Consider the following 22,048-nt stretch of genomic DNA (forward strand, 5'->3'; position numbering starts at 1 on the left):
CAACCATTTTACACAATCATCTATTTTATCTTGCTTTGTTGTGGACATTGAACTGAACTTTCTGAAGTTCCTTCCAGCAAACTTTATGAAATTCCAAAATATTCTGTTGTTTGAAACTTGCCCCCACCCAAACTCTCAGCTTTGCTCTCCCAGCAATAGGATACACTAACCTGTGCTAGGCATGTTGCTGAGCGGATGTCTGAAACCTGGTAATTTTTAGCTCTGCCCACCCACACGGATTTCCAATGGACTTATTTGGATGACTCACTCTGCGCGGCAGACGAGGCGCGCACAGGGGCGCAGCACGGCAGGGCGGCGCTCGCCGCCCCGCGCGGCCCACGCTCCGGGCCGCCCCGCGGAGGCCGCGGCCAACCCACCCGGCGCCCGCCACCATTTTACACCGCGCAACTGCCGCCCAGGCGGGGCCAGCAGCTCAGGAGCGAGCCCGGCGCCCCCGGGCGCGGGCGGCGGCAGCTGCAGCAGCAGCCAGGGCCGCGGCCCGCGTCTGCCCCGGCGGCCAGCGCCGACTGCAGACGCCTGCGCCGCCCTCAGCCCCGCCTCCCGCCGGCAGCCCAGCACCGGGACCCCGCGCAGCGCCGACGCCGGCCCCTCCGCGGCGCCTCCCGCCCCACGGCCACAGCGCAGGCCAACGCTCATCTGTGCGAGGCCCGCAGCGGCCGCCCCGCCCCCGGCCGTGGCCCCGGCCAGGCGCATGCGCAGTCGCTGCGCCTCCCCAGCGAGCCGGAGCGGGGGGAGCGGGGCTCCGCCCTTCCTGCCTGGGAGGGAGGAGACGGGGGCGGGGGCGGCCGGAGCGGCGCTGTTCAGAGCCAGACGGGAAGATGGCGGACCTGGAGGAGCAGCTGTCCGATGAGGAGAAGGTAGGGGCGGGCGGCGGGATGCTGCGCCGCAGCCGGGCCGAGCCGCCCTTTTGTGTTCTCGCTCTCCGAGCCTCGAGGCCGCGGGGCGAGCTCGGGCCTCGTCGTTTGGGGTCTCCGGCAGCCGCGGCGTTTTGTATTTTTGGCTTCTCCCTGCGCCCGGGCCTGTCAGTCAGGGGGCGGGAGGAGGGTCGGCGGGTGCAGGGCTGGGCCGGGCCGCGGCGCCGCGCCGGGCATCCCCGCCGCTCCTTGTACGGTGCGACCCCGGCGGGCAGGAGCCGGTCCCGGCGGGGGCGGGAGCGGGATCCGGTGACCGGCGGCGGCCGGCCGGGAGGGGAGCGGGGCCGCCGGGCCTGCCGCTCCCTGCCGCGCGGCGGGCACGGCCGCCGGGTGACGGGCGGAGGGTGCGCGGGGACCGCAGCGAGAGGGGGAACAGCCACGCAGGGACCGTCCCCTCCCCTCCCCTTCCCCCACCTCCGCTTCCCTTCCCGCGGCCCCGCGCCGGTGCCAGCTGGCTGCTCGGAGCGGCGGGCTTGCGCCCCGGGCCTGGCTCCAGAGCAGACCCGCGGCGTCGTCGCGCCCTCGCCCACCTCCCGCGGTCTCCGGGAGTAGTTGGGATACAGGAGATTTGGGAGATGGGGAAGGGGGTGGGGATGGGCAAGGCTTTTTTACTTCCTCTTAAGAGAGACAGCAATTGGGGAAGTCTGAGGTCAGGGAGCAGGCGGTTTGTATTAACGAGCTGTGTGCCATCTCTGCTTATGGCTGTTGGAAACTTCTCTAAGTTTAAGACAGATTTTCCTGAAAATCTCTCCGAGTGGGGTGTCTTGTAAGACCCCAATTATCAGTGCTCCTTATCTTGTGTTGGATTCAGGCTCATGGCAGCTGCCTGCTTCAGAACTTGGGTGTGGTAGTTTGTGTAGATGATGGTGCACTGCCCATGTCTTTATGTAATGCACAGTGTCATTCATTTCTGATAAAAGCATAGGTTTATATGGCTGTAGAAGCTGCTGAGATGATTTAAATGCGGGAGACATTAACGAAATGATGTTTTAAACTTCTCTGAAGTTAGAAGAAGGATGTTTGAAATGTCTAATTGGTGGTGACAACAAGGCAGGTGTTCTGCGTGTTTGAGGTTAACAGGGCCAAGTTTCAGAACAAGAGATGCACTGATGTGCTAAGAGACACATAGCTCCATGATCTCACTACCTCTTCCCAGCAAGAGTCTTTAAAACTCTGTGTCCTGCTCTACCTAATTCACATTCAAATACCACTTCTGCATTGGTACGAGAAGTTAGGTAACCAAGAAATATATGTAGTAGTCCATTATTTTGTCCTGTAAGAACTTCTACAAAGTAACCCTAATCCACTGCTTTGTGGATAGAGGGTATGCTTGAAAAAACTTTGACTAAAAGTTATTTGTGGTACTATAAGATACAGTGACAGTTTTATTTTGCCTCTGTATAAGTTGAGAAGCACTACCTGTGCTTCTGTGACTGATACAGTTAAATACTGGATTTTCTTCTATCCATTAATTCCAGTTTCTTTTTACTTGCAAAATGAGTGCAAACATTCTGGAGTCTCTTTCTGCCTCAGCATAAGCAAATGGAATCTGCACTTTTCCGCTGTAAATTTAAACTGGCCTCCTTGTAGAGTGCTTGGAGATTGGCAAAGGAGATCTTTTGTTTCCTGTGTATTCTCTAAGTGGGATCTTTCCTACCCCTTGGTCCAGCCTTAGCTTAATGTTATTTTGCTGCCTCATCTTAAAAGAAGGTAGAGGTGCAGTGCTTTCTTATCCATTTTAAAGTTTTAGCAACTCAGAGGCCTCGGGGGGGGGGGTTCTCTCTTTTTTTCCCCCGATCCTGTTAAATGCAACTTTACTGCCTTTTCTTCTTTTTTCTTTCCGTTTTTTTCAGTAATGATGCTATTAATTCCTTTGTCTACTTCAGTTGCATATAAAATTGATTGTCCTACATGATTGGAATTTTCCAAGCCTGGCAATCTGTTTTATTGACTAATAAAACAAAGATGGGTAATGCTGCAAACTCTTGCAAAAATAGGCAAATGTCCATGCAGATCTTGTGATACCTAAAGATTTTCAATTTCCGTAGAAGAGGTACTTGCCTTAACTTGAGTTAATCTGAACATTTTAGAAAGTGTATCAGATTTAATATATCTATCCATTCTAAAACAAGTGTTCACTGTGTACTGCAGCTCCCACCCAATGTTCAGAAAGACTTAAGTGGACAGGTTTGCCCTCTACTGGGCTATTAAACAAGCACTGCATAAGGAAAGAAATTTAGAAGTACATATTCTTACTGCATGTCTTGGAGATCTTGAACCAGTTTTCTTCAGTTTGCCTGATTTCTCATGTCTTAATTGACACTTGTTATGAATGATACAACAAATGTTTTTGAAATTAAGACTTGTCTAGCTCCATACGTGTTCAGTCATTCACTTTTACTGAGCTAAAAAAAATCTACTGGATAGTTTTTGAAAAGCATACCCTTCTCACCCATCCAGTTGGGACTATAATGTAAATTTAGGAGTAGAGGTAGAGAGGCAAATGCTTGTTCTTCAGGAGGAGCAAATCGCTCTGTTCCTCTCTACACTTGTTTCCCCACGATATGAAACAGACTAATATCAAGTCTGACTTAGCTGATTTTGGTAGTATAGGTAGTTTTGATAGAAACTTAACGCAGGTCAAAACTGCTGAAATTTGGGAAGGGAAGAAGGTGAATAAAAACACCAGAACTTTTACTGTACCAGACTCATAAATAAGACATCAAGTGATCTAGTGACAGCAGAAGTTCTGAAAGGTCCCAGATTCATGTTTTGCTTCATGTATAGTCAATAGTTTTAAGTGCTATAACAGCAGTAATTCCATCTTGCAGGGGCTATACCTCCTCGTTGCTATCTAATAGTTAGTTCAGGATGACAGTATTTAGTATCAGTTCTAACATAATTCAGGTTTAAAACCTACAGGTGTTGGCATAATTGAGAATACAAAAAAATAGGACATGAATTGGAATAGTGAAAGAAATTGGCAAAAGAGTACTATGGTTCAGGTAAAGAAGCTCTAAAAGCAAGGAAGGAGAAGAGCCAGTGTCCAAAACAAAAATAATTTTAATGTGTGAGACTTGCGTAACTTCTTTTGAACCCCATTTTGTTCTTTAGGTTCAAGCTTAGCATAAGAATTTGAAATTTTGGTCATCTTTCTAGGTGGTGAGGATAAAATTGAAAAAGCTTATTTTTTACATAAACCCAACTAAAATTAATGTTCTGAAGAAATATTTCTAGTAAATAAAACATGTAAGATTTGTGTACAGCAGAAGATCTGAAGTTGGGCCATTGCCAGTGAAAGTTACTGGCTTACCATTCAGAACTAGAGATTTTCCAGTGCTAAAAACAGTGTCTGTGAGACACAATGTTTTGTAGTTGTTTTATTCACTTAGGTCACTGAAAGTTCAGAAGCTTTTAGATAGTTGGTAAACCATACACTTATGTTTGGTTTTTCAGTTTATAAATAAAAAAGAGATGTGAGAGGTGGAAGTCTTGAAGGCCTGACCTCTTAAGGGGTATAGCAATGGGAAATCATCACTTTTGTTCCCTTCCTATGGGTAATGCATCCTCTCTTAACAAGTCTTGAATGCAAAAACTGTGCATTTATCCAGCATACTTAAAATGGTTATGTTAAAACTTAGTAACAATTTTTGCAGTTTAATTGTATTCCAATGTCTGTGCAGATTGTTTTTCTACCTATGGCTATATCAAACTAAAAATGTTTTTATGGTTGTATTAGTGCATATATAAAAGCTACAGTTTATCCTCATGAACATAAGCAACGATGAGTGGAAGCTACTGCTTTTAGTCTAAAAGTTACATTTATTAACATGTAAATGTTCACTGACAAATAGTAGCACAAATGCAAAACAAGACTAAAATTATTTAAATCATAATTAAAACTAGTGATCTAAGTCCGTTTTGGTGACTTGCCAGGATGTGTTTATTTTACTGTTTTTTTTATTCTTTTTTTTAAAACTGCTTTGTAGAGAGCAGTGTTGATGGGAGTTACATATCTGTGGTGATATCAAGAGAAAATCAGGATACCTTCCCTTTAGGAGAGAAAAGGGGAGAATACTGGTAGGAAAGGGTAACACATCCTCTCCTCCTCCCCCCCCCCCCCATGCAAAATAGTTTTCACATTCTTTAAAATGCTCAACATATAAATATGGGAACATGATTTAAAAAAGGAACCACAGCTCCCTCAGTAAGGTTATGTCTCAGTAGTTCCAATTGTTTTAGGGAGGAATATTGACTCAGGCAGAGTTTAACAACAGGTCAGCTTGCTGTAATCATACCAAAACTCTTCTGATGAGGAAGTAGGGTCCCATTTGCAAAAATGAACCAGCATTGTTTCCAAGTATTTCTTGTAGTACTGGGTAACTTTGTGACTTAGATTTTTAGGTTTGGACACCTGGTTTAAGTAATAAAGATGGGTGTCTTACACCGGCGAAACTTTGCAGTGTAGTTTTGTCAGATTGTTCAGGGAAATCTCACATCTTCTCTCAGTCCTTTGAGATGAAACAGTCTATGCCACTAAAATGCGTTCTTTTGTGTGTGTCACTTTACCTTTTCAAACGTTAATATACTGGCAGCAGAACCCATTTTGCAGATGCAAACCATGTTTCCAGTGAGGGAGGTTCTGGTTCAGTTGTTTCCTTAATGCTAACATAAACCTTTCTCCTGAAACTGCTTTAGAGGCATTAGCAGGCTTGTTTTGACAAAATTTGTCATTTGCTTAATGAAAGATTTAATAAATATGTTCTACCCTATCCATATGTTCCGAACCATTAATTTTTGAAAAGATCTGGAATTCTAATTTCTGGAATTACCCTGGATGAGATATGGAGAGTATAGATGATCAGGAGCAAAATATCCTGGAATTGATTTGAAGGATTTGAAAAACCTCCTCTGGGTATAATTGCAGTGTAATTTGTTACTTAAGGTAAAGTTTTGCAAGTGTTCATAATGTACTTTTTTTTAATATAGTTCATCAGTGTATACTTTGCTTTATATCTAAAGGTGTAACTTTGCTAATGTGTCTAGCAGGGGGCCTTGTGAACCGTCTGGGTCTTGTTATATTTACATTCAGAATGGAACTGGAAATACTGTAGCAGGTTCAGATAACAGGTTGAAAATTCTTTAATACTTAAATGTGAAAGAACTTAGTTAATGTTTGAGCATATCTTCTGTTTAATTACCACATTTTCATAGCTGTCTTATTGTTAAGTTAATGTTTTTCCATGAGTAAAACATAACAGAAGTTGAGTGAAGGGAGTTGTTTTTACAAATGGGAGGTTAGGCTTAATAGCTGGACTTAGAATTTGGGTAATGTTTTGAGTCAATTCATTGATAAGAATGAGGAAGTTGGGAGTGCTTTTCAGACTGATATGGAATTCAGTCTTAGTATAGTCTTAGTATAGCAGTCTTCCCAAGATCAAGATTTTTATGTACCTAGCTAAGGAATGATAGCATTTTGACTTGGGTTGGAGATGAATTACTTAGACATGCACAAATACACTTGAGACAGGAGGACAGAACAGAAATTTTAATCATTTTGTCTGCTGGAAAATGACAAAATAGTGCTCAGCATTGGCTGAAAAATTGGTCATATACTGTATGTGTAACTGTAAATAGCTTCATGTATTTGTAGAATCATATAGGCTGGAAGAGACCTCTGGAGGTGATCCAACTGCTGCCTGATCAAAGCAGGCCAACATAGATCAGGTTGCTTAGGGACTCGCCCTTTGAGTTTTGAATATCTTCAAGGATCGGGATTCCACAACCTCTCTGAGTAACCTATTCCAGTGTTTGATTAACCTCATGATCAAAAATTTTTCCTAATATTTAATTGGAACTTCTCTTGTTACAACTTGTGTCCGTTTCTTCTTGTTCTATCACTGTGCACATTGGTTTTTGACCAGTTTAAAAAAATTATCTGAAGCTTGAAGATGAGTACAAATGAAACCTTGTATTCCAGGTTTAAGACAGCAAGTGATTTCTATAAACTGCAGTTGATACTTCTTTTGTAACTAGTAGTCTGAAGAAAGTAGATATTTATTTGTGGATTATAATTTGTAACTATGTCATAAAGTGTGTATAAAACACTGTTGCCTAAGCACTATCAAAAGCCCAGTTCTTATTGCCCTCGTGCTTGCAGAACTCTTGTGAAAGGTTGCTACTCAGGAAACCTCATAGTTTAATTAAGATTTTTTAAAAAATGAACCCAAAATGGAGAATAGAACAGATTATTGGCAAATAGAGCAATAGAAGCAGAAACAATGATTTGTGATATAGGAGATAAGGTTCCATTGCCGACCAAAAGATTCATTAGCCTGTAATTCTGCTGTGAAATACTGTCTTCGGTTGATTTTAATATTGGCAGCCAAAGAAGAATAGGATAAGAAATCTTGCTGCATTATTTAGCGCAGCAATGTATTTTTCCTCTGATGGCTTGATGTAATACTGAGTTCCAGTATTACATCCTGAAAATTCCAGTTTCTGAAAATTAGGTATAAAAAATGTGAACTGATTAAGCAGAAATGAAAGCAGTTTTTCATCATATGAGTTTTTTTTTTTTACCCTTGATTAACAAGCTTCTGAAATAGAAAGCATTTGAAATATTTTGCTCTTAATTTGTTAAAAGATATTAAAGCTTTCAAACTAATAGGTAACTTTGAGAGAGTTTGGTAGGTAATAAGTAACTTTGAGAATTTTAAGACATTAGAAATATGGGGTTGGGGGGGAGATTCAGTTAAGGTGGCACCCTGTTGTATGACTTTTTAATAAAGGAATTTTTCGTAGAGCAAGATCTGATCTTTGTTCCTTTTCTCTCCCCACTGCTTTTGAATCCAGGCTTGATGTGCTTGGAATAACTAATCATAAATAACGAACTTGGAATAGTACAAAGGATCATTTAAAAATTTAGCCTTTGTCATGGAAAAAATGCCTTCCAAACATGAAACAAGCTGTTGTTAGGTTATGATAGATGTCGTGTGCAAAGACTTTTGGGAGAGAGAGATCTAGTTGCTACACCTGAGGAGTGTGTGTTGAGCTGACAGAATATCTTGATTCTGTATATGCAAGATAACACTCTATCAGGTTTTTTTTCTTTGTGAATTCTCAGTTAGTCATACCTTATGCCTTTTACTGCCCAAACAAAAGTTAGTACTTTTGGTTTGTACTACATGTAAAATTTGACTGCTTTTTCAGTTTTCAGTGAATGATTCTTGGAAGGTTGCTACTTCTGTGCTTACTATCTGATGTCTGTCTGACCTGTGAGTGAAGTATACAATTGCTTACCTTTATAATGGTTTGATGATTGATAAGATTTAATAAGTTTATTTCAGACCAATGAATGCATTAGGCCTTCTTCAAATCATCGGGGAGTTCTATTTAGCAAAGGGGAATGGTAGTCTCTAGCTTACTTCCCAAACCAATATTTTAATTCTTGGGTTGGTTAGGTATTTTGGGGTTTGACCCTGTAATGGAATAGGAAGTACTGAAGAATGACTCTTGAAAACATTTTGAGATGTCAGCTATTTAAAAATATGAGTATATTCTCCTGAGACTGGGACTTAATACTAATTTATTGGACATCTCCCCTTTTCTCTTTTTCGATTTTTCTTTTATTCTTTAAATCTAGGAAGTCCTTTGGAAGTTAACTGAAAGCACAGTAGATGGACAAGAAAGGTTTTTTTGTTTGTTTGGGGTTTTTTTTCTGAATTATGAACATAAGGAGTTCTTAATCTCTGAAACAGCTCTGATATTTTTCCAGTTACTTTCACATATATGTCTGGGAAAAGGGCTACATTAATGACAAAAACCTGAAGTAAAAACACTAAAGAAGAGTGTTCTGTACTGCAAATTTGGGATATGTAGTGCCACCAAGAGTTTTGGAATAGCTTTCATATGTATGTGGTTTTCTTGGCTTACTCATTTTCCAGCCAACTATTGACAAGACATTTATAGGCTTCCAGAGTAATATGACTGTGGAAAATTAATATACTGCAATATATTACACTTTCTGTATTATAATTACCAGTAAAGTTTTCCCATTCAAAGCTTTTAGTAATTGATGGTGATATCAACCTGAAATTTCAGCTTCAGATCTTGATCTTTTAAGGTTTGCAAGCAAAACATATTTGTTTAACTGAGTTGAGACTGATCCAGTTCTTCTATAATGTTCCTGAATTAAAATATTCAGTGGGCGTAAAAAGGTGTCAGATCTGATACGTTTGTTGACACCAACTTTATCTATGCAAAATGACGTGTGAGATTAATCTTCCATAATTTTTTTTTTCTAATTAGTCATGTATGTCATCCAAGTAACATTTTTGCCTTCATACTCCTCAATACAATAACTTTCAAAAATCCTGTTTTTTTTTTCATCCTGCATTCCTCCATCTTAATGATCTGGTATATAAAGCAATACTAAGGTATGGACTTTTGTACTATTACACTGCTGTTGAGAGATCCAACAGTCAAAACAATCAACACCTTTCAAAATCATTTTTTGAAAACAAGTCTCATTATCCTAGTCAATTCAGACAGAATACAGCTAGAAAATCTCACATTGTGTAATATTTATTTTTTGTAATACTACTACTAAGTGCTGGTACTGTTGCATACTATTAAATCCTTGTCTATTTATTAAAATAGTTGGGTTTGGTTGGTTGGTTTTGGGGGGGGGATTTTTTTTCAATCCCATATATTATGGGGTTTTCATCCTCTGGAGTTATTTGGATCATTAGCAGTCTCTCTTCCTTTTCTCTTTATCCTTACATTTTTATAGAATTTCAAGCTTGTTAAGTTGGTTGAGAGAATATACATTCTACACATATTTAATGCATCTTCAAACATTAATATGAAGGCAATGTATGTTCAGTTCAGCCAAAGCCAATAGGCGTGGAATATGCCACTCCTTTTGTATGCCACAGAACCACGTTTTTGCTGAGTTTTCTTCCTCAGCTATCCCAGAGGCAGAAGTGAATTGAATTGGTATGCTGCATTTTTCTGCTGAGCTTGGCGGCAAAGCAATTGCAACACTGCTTTTCATATTTCTTACCTCTCTGCCAGATTCACTGTTTTTGCTCCATGTTTGTGTGAGATGCTGCATATATCGGGATGCTTCTTAGCTATACCCATGAGCATGGGTGAAGTTTCATGAGATGCTGAGAAGACAGTTCACTGTTAACGCGGGATAATCCCTTTCCCAGACCTGTTCTCAGTGCTTGTCTCGCCCTTTGAGGCATTGCTACCAGTTTAGTAAGATGAACAGAAAGAAGCAAAAATTATCTCAAGTCCTGTTGATTAGTGAAGTGAGTTGGTTGCTATGTTTCTGCCACCTTGTACAGCTGTTTTTAGTTAGATCGGTTTGCTTATCTGGATACTCCAGAACTATAAAAGCGCTGATGATGCAAAGGAGTTTATAAAAATAGATTGCAGGGCTTATTTGGGAGGAGTCGGGGAGATTATTACTTTTGGTGTCAGTGGCAATGTAGTCCTAGATCAGTTAATGCCATTTGTGAAACACCCCCAGCTCTCTTATTTTTAAAAGATGTATTGTAATTGCTGGTGGAGCATCCTGGGAAGTATCTAACCTAGGAATTTAATGAGCAATTGGAGCCAATAATACCAAGTATCTAGGTCTCTGAAGGAAGCCAGTTACACTTTTGTAACATTTTATAAACATTGAAGTGTTTGCAAACTCAGTACTTTCATGTTTGCAATATTGACAGATCATCAGGCACTGTATCTTACAAATGATTTCTGAAGTGGCTGATTGAACCTTAGACTGTGTTCCTTGGCGGACTACATATGTGAGTACAAAATGAGTTTTGACTGGCAGCAGATGTCAGAGCTGTTCTATTGCTCGGTAAAGCTGTGTAATGAAAAATAATGACTCGGCTGAACTCAAAACATGGTAGTTTGAGTCAAATTCAAAACTCAGTAAAACTAGAGAGGTCTTTTGTCTAATATTACTCTAGATATTACTAGCAGGATCTCTCAATGAGTTACATGTTGTTGTCAATGATGTGAATATTGACAGCATGTGAATGATAGGGTCTTGAGAGAATTGAGACTTTTTCATCTCATTTGAATCAGCTTAACTATGTTAATATTTCTGTGACTATGGGCTAGTTTTGAGATGACGCTGAAGCTGCCTGTAAATGGAATTGAGTGGGTCACAGCTAAGCCATTTGCCTAGCCATCAGCAGGAAAGCTTCCTAGAACCAGCAAGGAGAATGGTGGCAGATGGCATGACAACCGGGAATCGCTCTTTACTGTTCCCAGAGCAGAACCAAAGAGCTCCCTTGTGGCAAAAAGTAGACAAGGTATCGCGTTTAGCACATGTATAGGTTGTTGACCTGCGAGTGTGAGATTTCTTTTATTTCCTAAGGAAGCAAGGGCTCTCATAGGAATCCAGGATATAAAAGACATGATACATGATGCTTTGCTCCTTCTACAATGCTTGCTAAATTCACTGATAAAAATAACTGCTGAAAGAAGCTCTTTCTTTCCTTGTGATTAGCAACAAAGTTTTTTTAGGCCTTCTAGAGTGGAAATGTATTGTGGAGGTCTTCTATTGTATTTTTTCAGACTTTGTGCAGTTTTTAGGTAACTAGGGCTTTTTATGTGTACTTCACTATTTCATTTTTATTGCTCTAGAGCAATAAACTTTAATCTGGTATGAGTGTACAGGAAGGGTGGGTCTCCCTGCTGCAGTGAGTTCACAGCTGAACATAAAGTAAGTGATGAGTAGGAAGGAGTAAGGGCAAAGTATGTGATTTCACAGCACCATGCTTCTTACCAGCACATTTTTCCTGCACAGTGTGGCTATTGAGGTGCTGTCAGGGTGCCTGACAGACACAGCCATGGTGCAGTAAAGTGTGTTTTAAGCTAAACTTAAGTTTTGGTGCCTCTTTTATTGTTGGGTGTACCTTAGTTGATTATCAGGAAGGAGCATATCTTAAAGTTGAAGCGCTGCTGTAGCGTGACGTTGTCAGAGCTCCTGCGTTTTTTGTGAGCCCTTTTTCATTACCATATATAGGCATGTACACTGCAGAAGGTCAGGCTTTTTCAACCAATGTCAGTTTCCGATTTGCCAGAAACAGGAAGAGTGGTTTTGGGGTACTTCAAGTCACTGTGCTTAATGTCTTTAAAATAAAACAAACTTCATAATGTCTCAATCTGGAAATGATAGACGAGTAGGATCTATCTATGTGTCTGATGACATGCCTTGAGAGAAGATTAGATTGCAAAATAAGGCAAAAGTATGGAAACAAGGCATATTTATGGTAACTTACACCATCCTGTAAATTGCTACCTCTGTGCTTGTGTAATCTGGTGTCTGCAAATACTGTAGTAACTGACTGTAGTTATTTTTTGATAGACCAATTATTTTAATCTCCAGCAGAACAAAATCTGCATAATATCCACCCTGAGCATATACAATAAACTTGTCCTTTTCTCCATCTCTTTTAAGCTTCTCAATTTGTATAAGTTAACCAAAAGCTTTTACTTTATAAAATCAAAATGCTTGTAATTGATGTGAAGATAGCATTTGGTTTCACTTAAACTGAGAAGGTGAATCTGACTAGCTCTTAGCTACTGATATCTGACTTGAATTTAAGCATGCAGTGATGACTGCAACAGATCTATATGTGAAAACTGGGTAGAGAGAGTGCCTGCTGTAGTGAATGCTTCCCTTCCGAATGTTTTCAGAAGTCTTTTTAGAGTCACTTCCTTTCAGCCTGTGCATGACTTGTGCAGATTGATGTTCAAAGTTGTAAGAAGTTGCATAAAGTTTCATGAAAAATGTAGTAGATTGGGTTTTCGTCATTCGGTGAATTAAATATGGTAAATGCGCAATTCCATAAGTAGGTTTGTGGTAAGAGCTGTTTGCAGACCTGTTTTTTGTGAACCTTTCATCATCAAATGTTCTGTCAATTTCTGGCGAGCAACTATGCAGACTTTTAACTGAAAACAGTGGCTGTGAATCTAATTTCGGAAACTACAGCAATTAAACTTAAAACACCATCTAAAGTTTATTTTGGGGAAAAAAGTAGGGTAGTAAGTTCAGAAACTCATGGTATGTTCTCAGTCCTGGTGTTTGAGTTGTTTTTGAAAGGAATACTCAGGTGTAACCTTTTTTTTTTTTTTTTTTTTTTAACTGATGCACACCAAATTTTTGTACTATGTAGAGAACGTGCGGTTCTCTTGAATGAAAAGGTTTTGTCTTTTAGACTTTTAAAGTGCTATCTTGTTTCTCTTTGACTTGTTCAAATCAATTGTTCTAATCAATTTTTAAGTCTCACTCAAAATATTAAATAACCAGTGTTGGTTTCAATTATAATGCATCTGATTGAAGTGCTTTCCTTAAACGTTTTTCAGCAAAAATAAAGACAGCTGAGCCAATGGCTTGTTGCTACCAACAGGGGGAGATCTTCAGCTCGTTGAGGCTCATGAAGGCATATGTTTTTATACTTCCGCATTAGTCTAGTTTTGGAAAACAGAGGAACCTCCTTTAGAGCATTTTTTACACTGCTCATTCTGAGATACTTTTGCAAAAATTCAGTGGCAAAAGAGAAGCCATAAGTGGTTTTCAGTTCGTATTTCTTCAGTGAGGATCCTGGATTTAATTTTTATATATGGGCTTCTTGTATGTATCGTTTTGGGAAATACATTTTTTCGGATAATTTGATTTAACTGCTGAAGAAAAATGGGTTAATTTTAAACAGGCTTCACAAAGGCAGGCTAGCAAAATGCAAAAAGCATCTTAGCTGACAGTCTCTAAATTTCTGAAGGCATGTTAGTTTACTTGCTTTTGCCAGTGTGAATATACTTTACACTTATCTGAGATATTCATTGCAGATTTGTGTGATTGTGCATATCAATCCTTTTAAAATTGGTATTGAAGATGAATTATTATTCTGAAAAAATTCTTATTGGGGAATCTAATTTACCAGTAAAACATTCATTAAAAGCAATATTTCGGTCAGTCTGTTCTGAGGAAACATCTATTGCTGTTGAATTCTTCTGAACAGATATTGCTCATACTATAGCTAATCTGACCAGTAAGAATGAAAATAGTTCTTAGTGATACCTGGAAAAGAAGAAAACCAGTTTTGCATTACCAGAACGGTTGAAAATGAAGTACTGTTCAGGTTATAGCACAGGCTTCATGTCTCACCTTATAAATCTTAGTGGTTTAAAATACACTGTCATTTAAAGTGCAATTTAGTATCCAAATTCTGCTTAATTTCAGAAGGCCTCTACTTAGCTGCTGCCTAGCCCAAAACTGATGGACCTTTTATTTCAAAACTCAGAATGTCTCTATAGGTCCTGCTTTTCTGCACACCCAAAGCTAACGCAGCCTTAGCAGGGTTAAGCAGTGTAGTCTGCATTCTGAAGTTGAGTCAGAACCTAGAAACTTTGTTCCCTCATCTTAATTTTGAAGACAACGCTGAAGCAGTCCAGTGGTCATTCTGAAAGCCCTCCTAAGTGTCTGCTCATGAGTGTGAAGGCCTGGATTCCAGTCTGATCCCAGACTCCTTTAACTGGTTATTTGTTAAAATGAGGCTTCTCCTACATGAGTGCCCTAATAGTAGGTTAGCTATACTTTGTCCTTTGGATTGCTGAACATTGAGCTGCTTTCTGTACAGAGTGCCCCAACTTCAGCAGGAGAGACATGGAGTATGTCTCCACTTGGGAAAAGTGCGTAGACTGGTGGTTGGGATAATTCCCTGGCTAACACAGATGGGTTTAAATTTCTTTGGATCAAGGAGGCAGTCCAGATCATGCCTCCTGCTTGTGTGGGCAAGTGCTCCAATAAGTTGCCATAAAAAAAGATACTTTTACCTTCTCTGTCTCCATTTTGAGAAAAGAGTAAGCCTTATGGCATTTATCTCTGTATAATGCAATTTTGTGTTTACATGTGAAGAGGAGTTCTGGTTTAGGTATTTGAGTAGCAGATAGTCTGTCTGCAGTCCAAAATGTAGCACTTAATCTAGAAAGAAAGTTAGAACTTGACAGCCCTTCTGTTTCCATTAGGTAGCTCTGAGTGGCTTTATGCTGACTTCTAGTGAGCAGGAAGCTGCTTGACTAGTCACCTGGGATCTCATTGAGGTTTGAATTCTGCTAATAGGGCAGCTAAGCTCTCTCTTGAGACAGTCTAAGCTTGAGCCTTCTTTCCTGGAGACAGTTGCCTGAAACTTGGGCCTTCCAACGCATAAATTGCATCTCCCAGCTCTTTATTGTCATAACTGAAACATAACTGAATGTGTTAGAAATGCGATAGTACCAGAACTGTATTTCCCTTCATTTGAATAGTTACATAATATCAAGGATGCTAGAGAGCCTTGAATTTCTCTTCAATTTAGATAGCTGTAAAGTGTGAAGAGTAGTAAACTTCTTGTCAGTTTGAGTTGAAGTTAGGAAAACAATGTCTTTTTTATACTTGGAGTTCTTATACTCTTAAGAGGAAAAGAAGAATGTATGAAATCAAGTCTGCTGAGTGACATTCCACAAGTAAGGTAATAGTTGAAATGTTTTAAGGCTGCTTTGCATCAAAAAAGTGGCTTTGAGTTTCTTTTGCAGGCCTACGTGGCTGTGCAGTGAACCAGCCTGGAGAACTGATCTGATAAGAGGAAAATAACCTTTCTAATTTGGCTCACTGTCTAGCTGTGTGTTTGGGCAAGCACAAGGAGGGAGAAAGCCAGGGCAAGTGCAGCTACTTTTAATGGCAGTGCTGGCTTATGCTGTGTCATATGTTCATGAAGTTATGGCTGAAGGCAGTTGCTTGAGGACTTGCATTAAAGAAGTTAACTCTCGGGTTTTCAGACCTTTATCTGCTCATACTGTGCTACTAGGAGGCCTTAGTAGATGCTGTTGAAATTACATGCTTTAATGTCTCCACAAGTATTTTTAACCTTCTTTAATCTATGGATTACTGTGCAGCTGTAGACCTTTAGAAAGTTTAGAGCCATAGGATGTGTTGTAAAATCCAAGAGAAGCTTTGAAGTTTGAACATTTCTTGGTCATGGTTTTGGGCTCTCTTAGAATCAGTTTGTGGATTCCCAGGCATCCATGGGCTGAAAGTTGAAATATATTGTGAACATATTATTGGTCCTATTTGTCACATTAATCTTTTCTCTTTGCCAGTAATACAAAATATAAGAGTGACTCAGTTCCTCTTTCCACTTCCGTCGTGTACAATGTCCTCTATCTTGTTTGAAGAGGTAGAACTTCATGTTCTGTGTTTCTAACAAAGACAGTATAGTTAAACAATGTGAACAAATATATGAAAAAATGGGATTTGTACGATGCTTTATCTGGACATTAAAGCTATATAAAGCATGATTGGTTTGAATAGGAATAAATGCAAGTATATACAACTACATAATTATTTTTATATTTAAGGTGCGTATAGCAGCAAAATTCATAATTCATGCTCCTCCTGGGGAATTCAATGAGGTATTCAACGGTGAGTATCTGTCTGCTCTGTCCATGCATTTAAGATATACCCAAAATTGCGCTGAAAATATCACTTTCTTACTTTCCTGCATTTCATGCAGCTTATTTTTAGCAACTCATTTGCTTTAAGAGCTATGCAATTCTGGTTTTGTAGCTTGGCATTATGATCTTTGCATTTAAATTCTGAGCTGTCTTGTGACTGCAAAAGTGGGAAAATACTGCTTTTCTTAGTAATGTGAGGATGAGCTCTTTTCTGTTTTTAATCGGTCATGAATTAAGTTATTAGGGTTTTGATTTAGGAGATGCATGTACTCTCTTTTTCCAACCTTTGATAGGCAGAATTATATTTTTCAAGTAAAATTAAATTAACCGAAAATAAAATTTATTTTTTTAAAGGGAATATCATTACAAATATTTAATCTTGAATATACATAGGACTACTGCTTAAAGTGGCAATGAACATTTTATTTGAATATTAATTCTCTCCAAACATTTTTAACCATTAGATTCTGATATTCTGGGCAAGATTTTGGCCATACTACATTGTACTAATATATAGATAAGCTGTAATGAAACTTGAAATTAACTTCTCTCAGTACTTCTTTCAGAACTTTATTTAAGAGCTTCTTTTTCTTTAAAGTTTGTCATGTTTTCTTACACCAAGATACACAGGGTAAGAGGGCATATGTTCTGTAGCTCTAGACTACAAATAGCTCTGATTCTACTGATCTCATGAGGAAATAAGTTTAGTGTACTCACTGTTGTGAGCGGGAGACTGGAGAGAGCTTGAAAATTTTTAAAACTCTAATATGTTTAGAGGTACTTTAAATTTTCTCTTTAAATTTGTGAGCTTTTTGAATGTAGAAAAATACTTCAAATATATCCCAGATATATTGATAAATATATTTAACTTCTATGATTTGGAAATCTTCAGAAGAGTTACAAATGTCACAGCCAGACTTATCAGTCCTTTAACTCTGGTCTTTGAAAGTTGAGCATTTTAAATTCAGATTTATAGGTGAATAGGATTTTTTTTTCCCTCCTGCTGCTTTTATTTCTTACATGTAGTTGCATTAAATTGTAAGGTGGTTGTTATTAAAATAGTGCCTAGTAAATAATAAGTATGTAAAAATAATAATTTACTGCCTAGTAAATATGAAGTCATTTTGAAGATAGTCTTGACTTTATATTTGCATGTTTCTTTTATTGTTCTCTGACTGGTAAGTGTCATAAGGAAACAAGAACAAAAATAGTAAGATAAGAAAATTAAGTACAGCACATACTGCAACATTACAGTTGTCAAAATATAGCAACCATTACACTCAATATCATGTGCTTTTTGAGTAGTTTACATCTTAAAAGTGATCTTATTTGAATCTTGTGCTGTTTCCATTTAAAACTTCTCTAAAAACTAGTTTGATGGATTCCTAGAGCTGTGACAAAACCGGTAGGGTTTGGCTTATATCTGCTTACCAGATTGCGTTTTAAGGGATCCATTTCTGTACTCTTCTCATTAAGTCATAATTATGCAGTATGAAGCTATAGGTTTCCCACCTAGTAAACCTGTACAGGTGTGGGCTGGTTGGGGGAAGGGAGGGGGTAGGTTGGTTGTTAATGTGACTGAATTATTTTTCTGAGCTAACCCTACTTTTATGTTGTAAATACCTCCTTCCAGATGTTCGGTTGCTGCTTAATAATGACAATCTTCTCAGGGAAGGAGCAGCCCAGTAAGTACTCAGTTGCATAAAAGAAGAATGTTTTTCACTAAGACTTTCACTGCCAGTAAGTGATTTGCTTAAAAAGATGTGTGATTGGCAAGTAAAATCCTATTACGTGCATTGTCAGTCTTTTAATCGAGATTAAATTCTTGGCAAAGAGGAAATATAATTATAGTAACCTAGTGATTAGGGCAACTGTCTTGGAAATGGGAGACCTGGATTTTGGAACTGTTCTCCGCCATTTTGGATTTGGTTTTCTGTTTCTTGGTAGGTGTTATAGGCCCTGGACATTGGCATCTATAAAGATGCTGCTTCCTTAGACCCTACTTTTTACATCAAAATATTAAGCCTACTGTATTTTGTACCAAAATGAATTTTATCTGTAAGAATGAAGATGTCTAGCTTCATAAGTTGGAACCCTGTGGAATTCAGATTTTATCTGTTCCCCCACTTTCTGTGGGTTACTATAAATCTTGGGTGTCTATTTATATCAGGTTACTTTTGAACATGAATCTTGGTGTAATGGTTGGAATCTATAATATGAGCACTGAATGAACCAAGGTGGTTCCAAGATTAGGGGGCTTGCTGGATAATGAAACATTTTTTGACACATCACTGCCTAGGTTTCACAGCAGTTAAGGAAAAAGATGGTGCTTCATGCATGTTTTTGGTTGTTTTTTTTTCCTCTTACAGTGCATTTGCACAGTACAACCTGGACCAGTTTACTCCAGTAAAAGTTGACGGTTACGATGAACAGGTATGAATACAATGAAATACTTGTAATGTTCCTTAAGTTACTAAAGATGTTCTGATATTTGGACATATATCTTGGCAAGAAAATAAGAGGGTGCACGTCTTCCCTGTAAAGTGTAGAGATTATGGCCCTCCAATAGTACCCATTTCATAAATTAATCATTTAGAGCACCTAAGTAGCTTTAAATTTCATTCTACAGTGTTGTCCTGAAATTGGTTGGACTTGATACAGAACTATAGATGCCATTTGCTCTATCTTTAGTACTGAAAGACATGATTTTATATATAAAATGTTTTTCACAGCAAGAGTGTAGGATTCAGGATTTTTCTGTGACATGTCAGCCTCCTCCTCTGTTTCTATGTGCAGACTTTGTTTAAAATGTGAGTCTTTGATTGGATATGAGTAACTTCAGTCAAATGTACAATATAATTATATTTGGCAGGGTAATTTTTCTTCATTATTCAATGCTAAGTATTGTTAACTAAAATTTTGTAATACAGGTTTTGATAACAGAACATGGTGATTTGGGAAATGGAAAATTTTTGGATCCCAAGAACAAGATTTCCTTTAAATTTGATCACTTAAGAAAGGAGGCTACTGATCCTAGGCCGCATGAAGTTGAAAATGCCATAGAGTCCTGGAGAAATTCAGTTGAGACAGCAATGAAAGCATATGTTAAAGAACACTATCCAAATGGTGTCTACACAGTAAGTACTAAAATATACAACCACTGTATTATTAGCATAGAATAGACTAAAAGAGAAAAATATTCCCAAATATGACTCTCACTAGTATTATCACCCTTTATTGTGCTTTTCTGTTCTTTCAGGGGAAGTTAAAATTTGCTCTTCTGTGACTACCAGAACAGTTATGTTCTTTCCAAGCATACTGCAAGACTGTAGTATTTTCAAATCTCTGTTGTCTTATAATAGCAAAGTTCCTTATCTTGTTGATGTACTTTTTAGTCTTATTCATCAGATTTGTTTTCAGGAGCAATGCCAGTATTACTGCTGAGGGTATTTTAAATATCACTGGTGAAGACTAGTTCTTGACTTGAGGAACCTGCCATTTTAAAATCTAATTTGTCTGATCTTACTTTGACTGTCATGAACATCTACAACTTAATTCCTAATACCAAGCAGATTAAAATAATAATTCCACTTGATTTTACATTCTCCCATGTGGTGCTGTATCATTGAGTCATAAAATGTAAGCAATTTTGCAACAAGAATTTCCTATGGATGTAGTTTTTACAGATATAAATTTAAAACATAATTATAACTTGTACTAAATCAGGAAGATAGAGACAATTTCAGCTCTAATGAATTAGTCAAGTCAAGAGCTCATACAGGGAAATGAGAGAAAGCTTTAGAAGTTTAATATTTTAGCTATTACCAGTAGGTGGTTTCTACAGGTTATTATGTTTTAGTCCAGTCACAGTGAAGACCTAAGCATTAAGACCTTCTGTAGACTACTGAAGATTGATCCCATCAACTCTGGCCCTATGTCTGGTTACTTTAGAAATTCTGAAGATACAAATGCCTGTCTCGGTTTGCTTTACCGACAAAACTGTCAGTAAAGCAAACTGTTCAATATATAGAAAATGTAGTAGAGAGAAAAGCATCTTATTCTCACCACCAGGATCAGTGGGTTCTGATGGAAGCTTAAAATAAAACCTCTGACTGTGGACCAAAATAGCACTTCATGTGCTTTTAGGAGCCCTATGACTACTTAAAGTTCAGCAAACTGATCTAATGATAGCTGTCCTGTTCTTTGCATTAACCTGACAGAAAACTAAGCTAATAAAGAAGTGAATGTTTATCTTCTGAGTTAACAAGCTGAATTGGAGTCCTGTGCAGTCAGATGTGTGCCAGAGCTTCTGTAAAGGAAAACAGTTTGCACAGTCAGTTGAGTTCATTTTTAGTGTTACTTGGTTTTGGAGGGTAAAGCAGAACAAAGGACCAAAACCACCTTTTTATCATCTTTCCACTAGCCTATAAAGGTATATATCACCAGTTAGATGCAGAATAGCTAGTATTTGAAACCCATCTGGTAATAAATATTGTCATAGTAGTCATTGCTATATGCTTAAATTTCCTAGTTGCAGAAAAATGTGAGTTCACAGTACCAAAAAACCCAGATTATTAATATAATTTGACCAAGACTGTGGTGTTTCAGACTTTCAAATCTTGAATTTTTCTGCTTTGTAATGTACACTTTTCTGTTTAGTATATTGATTGTTATGTAAGAATCATAATGGTTATAAAATTAAATTTTGTTTTTTATTACATATTGGAACTATAATAGGACTAGATATCTCTAAGCAGTTTGAGCAAGACATACTGAAACTTATAATCTGCTCTCTTTTTTCATTTTTAACTAAGGTATATGGTAAAACAATTGATGGACAGCAGACCATTATTGCATGCATAGAGAGCCATCAGTTCCAAGCAAAAAATTTTTGGTAAGTTTCTATGCTGATGCAAGTACAGCAAACTGAGTAACTATATTATTGCCATTACACTCATAATTCTTGGTTCAGAGGAGAAAGTGCACATCTTGCATGTGACTTTCAATATTTTCCTCCAAAAACATGTAGAAGCTCTTCCTTTGCAGGAAGCAAAACAACAGATTGCACAAATTCTGTTCTGTAGACCTTAGGGACACTTCCACAAAATTTTCCAACTATATTTTTCAATGAATCTTTCTTGCAGCTCTTCATTGAATATTGCTCCAGCCAGTCAGTATTATTCTTGAAGCTTTATGCTGGTTTTATGTACCATGACAAGAAAAAAAAAATGTATATTTTGTAATCTTTAGCTGTACTGTTTTGTGATGTTGTATGTGCAGATGTCTGTATCTGTAGAAATGACTGCGTCTTTGTGGCCAGAGCAGTGAATCAGCATAGATGAGAAGAAATTTGGAGGTGGTTGCCATGCTTATTTTTTGAGCTGGTCAAGGAAACATTCTCTTGTGTAGTTTTGAGAATATTCTGGATTAATTCGGATAACCAGTGCAGATATGAAGTCTGCTACAGAATTTCATCTTGGTATTCTCAATATTCATAGTTTGTTTGTTTGTTTTTTCTAGTTGCCTTTTAATCCCTTTGGCCTTGGCTCTTTTTAGGGTGCAAAAGTGATTTCTTTGCTCACTTCTCTACTGCT

At 38.5% G+C, this 22,048-nt stretch overlaps 1 protein-coding gene across 1 annotated transcript in view; it reads left to right on the forward strand.

Annotated features, from left to right (window-relative positions):
• Positions 1 to 779: 779 nt before the first annotated feature.
• The window catches only part of CAPZA2 (capping actin protein of muscle Z-line subunit alpha 2), a 35,259-nt gene continuing 13,990 nt past the window's right edge, over positions 780 to 22,048 (forward strand). Inside the window, exons 1-6 of the mRNA XM_067315066.1 lie at positions 780 to 878; positions 16,359 to 16,422; positions 18,088 to 18,139; positions 18,824 to 18,887; positions 19,385 to 19,591; positions 21,269 to 21,348. Of these exons, the coding sequence (XP_067171167.1) occupies positions 840 to 878; positions 16,359 to 16,422; positions 18,088 to 18,139; positions 18,824 to 18,887; positions 19,385 to 19,591; positions 21,269 to 21,348 (506 nt within the window). The 5' untranslated portion in view covers positions 780 to 839. The remainder of the gene's footprint in view (positions 879 to 16,358; positions 16,423 to 18,087; positions 18,140 to 18,823; positions 18,888 to 19,384; positions 19,592 to 21,268; positions 21,349 to 22,048) is intronic.

Source organism: Apteryx mantelli, chromosome 1 (assembly GCF_036417845.1).
Source record: "Apteryx mantelli isolate bAptMan1 chromosome 1, bAptMan1.hap1, whole genome shotgun sequence".
NCBI classification, from domain to species: domain Eukaryota; kingdom Metazoa; phylum Chordata; class Aves; order Apterygiformes; family Apterygidae; genus Apteryx; species Apteryx mantelli.